Source organism: Plasmodium fragile (assembly GCF_000956335.1).
Source record: "Plasmodium fragile strain nilgiri unplaced genomic scaffold supercont1.67, whole genome shotgun sequence".
NCBI lineage: Eukaryota > Apicomplexa > Aconoidasida > Haemosporida > Plasmodiidae > Plasmodium > Plasmodium fragile.
The window spans coordinates 1-4,024 of NW_012192647.1; the positions used below are offsets into that span (position 1 = coordinate 1).

Sequence of the window (4,024 nt, forward strand, 5' to 3'; positions counted from 1 at the left end):
CTGTCAGGTAGATGTTGTGGTGTGTGTTAATTCGCCTGAACGAGTCATGCGGAAAAGTGGTCCTTTTGTGGCTATACGCCTGCACGGTTCATGTGAAACGTGGCACATTTTGCTATTCACCCCGTTGGGAGTTATAAGTGCTCCCGCAGCACACCTCCCCGTTGCACATATCTTCCCGTTTTGTAAATTATAAATCTGTTCTCTTTTAAATCATTTGTGTGATTTTTCAGCTGTTGAGAATACCAAAGTTATACACCTATGCATACATATACATATGTGTTTCTTTTTTCCCCAACTGATTACTGATCGCATTTTTCCATTGATTGGAAGTTAACGATAGGATGAATACATATCCATTCAGCGCTGAGCTTTTCCTTTTGTAGGCACAGTTTAGTGGTACTTTAAAAAAAAAAAAAAATCTACACCCGCGTGAACATCGTGAGCAGGCCGTTTTAGTGCAAATCGGTTAGCACAAAATGGGAGAAACGTTTCTTCCCCTTTTTGGCCAAGTGGACCCGCAAAAATAAAAGCGGCTTCCACCAGTGTAGTAACTCTGCCAGGGTGCGCACAAATTGGCGTTTAAACATTTCCATGCGGTGAAGGAAAAAAAAAAAAAAAAAGGGGGGGGACGTCCCGGTGCGTTGAGAAGGCAAAATAAGAAGCAGAAGAACGACTTAAGCCGAACCGTAAAAATGGATCATCATACACTGATATAATGATATGTTAAGAGGATTCACCCCCTCACCCCCCCCAAAAAAAAAGCTGAATGAGTCACATGTTCAAGTATTATAAAGGGAAAACAAAAGAATCTCAACTGAGTGTGATGGGCAAATTGTGTAGTTGATGTGAGGGGAAATAGTGTGCCCCTTATTACTGCACAGGGTAAACCACGTGAATGCTAAACGGTTTGCAGAAAGGAAGAAGCTGCCTTAGTCCATTGTGTGTGGGAACGCTGCCGAGATAAGATCATCCGTTCTACATGACTAGCCGTGTCCCTACATGAGGGCAGAAACTTGCGAATTGTAAAGACGACTTGTTTTCATATAACCGAATGATAGTTTTGTGCACATGCCGACATGGGGAAGCACGACATATGGACGTGTAATGGGGGTGGGGGGGCACCTAAAAGGGGTACACCTTACGTGACGAGTGAAATTGAATAAGGCATCGTTTTTGTGTTGAACCCATTTTCGCAATAACATGGCCAACCTATTTAAGGACGTCTATTTACAAAATTGCACCACAGGGAGAGTCGCCTGCACATCGTTTTGGCAGCGCTCCTCTTGTTTGGTGAACTTTTCCCGTTTGTGCAAAATGGCGATACTTCTGTGATTTCCACTCTCTGTCCTTTTTTTTTATATTACCTCGATGTATTGGATAAAAAAAGAAAAAAAGTACCTCCGCGAGCTCATTGGCGCAACTATACTCTCGTGCGAAAAAAATTCCAGTTTTGTCTGAACAGGACAGACAAAAAAAAAAAAAAAAAAAAAAAATTACTAGCCATTTTACAAAACGGCAGGTACATCCCTGCACAAGTGGGAAATGATTCACATCTGCATCATTCCGCAGTGGCCGCTTCACATTTTGAAGTTCTCCACATGAGTGTGGCAGGTTTGGAAAGCGCAACTGGATGGAGAGAAAAGAATTGAGTGAATGTCTCTTTCTTTCCACAGTTCTGTCTGCACTTCCGTCTGCTCCTTTTTTTTTGGTATATTCATAATCCTCCCCCATTGCTCGTGCATTGTGGACGCCGTCTCGCGCGAGGCCAATCGGTGTATCATACGCACAAAGGTAGGAAAAGCATAAACGAGCATATGCATTTTTCGCTTGCATGTATATAGCAAAATGGTTTTTCCCTAATCTTATTATTATTATTATTTTTTTTTTTTTTTCACCCCTCCCGTGTGGACAATATCATAATCGTGAAGAGTGAAAATTATTTATGTCCGATTTTCACCTCCTGTTTTGTGCTTGTCATTGTTTTTTTTTTTTTTTAATCACAAAAAAGAAAAAAAAGGGAAAGTGTCTACTGAGTGGGAGGAGGCATGTGTCAGTAATTGAAACGACGCCAGACGTACATGTGTATAAAGCGCATATAGGTAAACAAGTGAGCGTAGGGCATATGAGAGAAGGTGTGTTATGTAACTCGACCCTTTCGTTGTTGTTCCAGGGGTAGACGTCGCGGCAGTATTTTTTTTATGTGCGTGTGTATACCTGTAACGTCAAAACGGTGTATATGAGTCGTGAGATCAGTTTCCACGGGGTAGAAAGCATCCCCAAGTGGAGACTCATCGCAGCATACGCATAAGTACAAAAGAACCTCTCGTTGGTATGTTTTTTTTTTTTTTTGTAGATAATTGCTTAATACACGTTCCAATTTGAGTTTTTTTTTTTTTTTTTTTTTTTTTTTTTTTTTTTTTTTTTTCGTACTCATTCTGCTCATCACCTTTGGTTTTCTCATTTGGTAAGAAACGCGAAAGGTGAATAGTCTGTCCCGAGGTGCCCCCGTGTGAGAGAGGGAGTTAACCAGTTTATTAGCACGTTACACGATTTTGGCGAAGAGCGCGAGCGTTGCACGTCTTGTGGTAGATCAAACGAAATGCACTCCGTGCGCACTTTCCTTCCCCCCCTTTGTAGAAAGCGGTCCACCAAAGGGGATCGGAGAGCACGGAGGAGCGCCGCAGACGCCTGGGCCCGGAGGAACTAAACATTGTAACATGGACAAGGGGAAAAACTCTTCATTGGAATACCAAGAAACCATGAACGATCTGGGGGAGGACATTGAAGATATGGAATCCCTGAGCCAAAAGCATGGTGGGGGAAATGTGGGAGGAGATATAAAATCGGTAAAAGGGGACAAGGGAGGAGAGACAGTTGACTCAGCAGATGGAGGACAGGTAGGAAGTAACCCACAGAACGCTCTGTATAACTACCCAACAGAGAGTGCTCAAAAAATCTTAAAGACACATTTAGAAGATTATTTAAAGCAGCTGGATTTATACAAAAGTAACCCCAAGTATAAAATTGACCCAACAGTATACTTGGAAGGAACAGAAGAGGTTGAAAATTACGTTGTAAAGGAAAAAATACTCATCACGACATACTACCAGTACATAGAAGTGTATGAAAGTTCCCTCGATGTTGAAGAGGATGTGGAAAGGGAAGAAATTGTGTACGTGGAGGTTCCAAAGTACGTTACTAAATATAACCCTAAGGTAGTAACAAATTATGTTGAGAAGACGATTGAGGTTCCGAGTGGAGAGGAAATAAAAAGACCTGTGTATAATCAGGTTAATGTGCCTTATGTAGTTCCACATGTTGTGGAAAATGAAACAGAAGTTGTTTTGAAAAAGATTGTGCAACCAGAGATCCTTACGTCTAATGAGGAGATAGAAGTGGAAGTTGAAAAATATGTCCCACGTTTAGTTCCGGTTAATGTTTATGTGCCTCGGTACTTTGCATTATCAGCAAAGACGTTAGATGAAGTGGAACAGTCTGTTCAATATGTGGACCTGACTCCTGAACAGACCGACTACCTGCTAAAGGAATTGAATCCCCATTTGAATGATCTCAAGAGCTTCAACGAGGCACAACTGAAACGAATGGAAGACTTCATTCAGGAATCTGAGCAACAGGCCAAGAGTCACGAGTTGGACCCACCGCAACCGGAACTCGTGTCGTACGACCTGGATGGACAGAGCCAGACCCTCGACTACAGCGACTTCCCCCAGTTCAAAGAGACCTGTCTGCGCGAGTTGACCTGCTAGGAGGGGGCCAAGCGGTGGTTACGCGGCCGTTACGAGGTTGTTACGAGACCGTTGCGAGGTGGTGGTCGGTGACACCGGCGCCCTATATGACCTTACCTCCCCAATTGGACCGGACACACAGTCGCGGAATGGGGCAGACACGGAGTGATAATTTTTTAACCCCCCTTTTTTGTATCCACTACGCGTGTTGTACTAGTAATGAATTAACGGCTCGTAAAAAAAAAAAAAAAAAAAAAAAAAAAAAAAAAAAAAAAAAA

At 42.5% G+C, this 4,024-nt stretch overlaps 1 protein-coding gene across 1 annotated transcript; it reads left to right on the forward strand.

Moving 5' to 3' along the window:
* Positions 1-2,717: 2,717 nt before the first annotated feature.
* Positions 2,718-3,767, forward strand: AK88_04547 (uncharacterized protein; the record flags this gene model as incomplete). Its single annotated transcript, XM_012482157.1, has 1 exon — positions 2,718-3,767. One exon carries the CDS (start codon positions 2,718-2,720, stop codon positions 3,765-3,767), a length of 1,050 nt encoding a protein of 349 aa, XP_012337580.1.
* Positions 3,768-4,024: the final 257 nt, after the last annotated feature.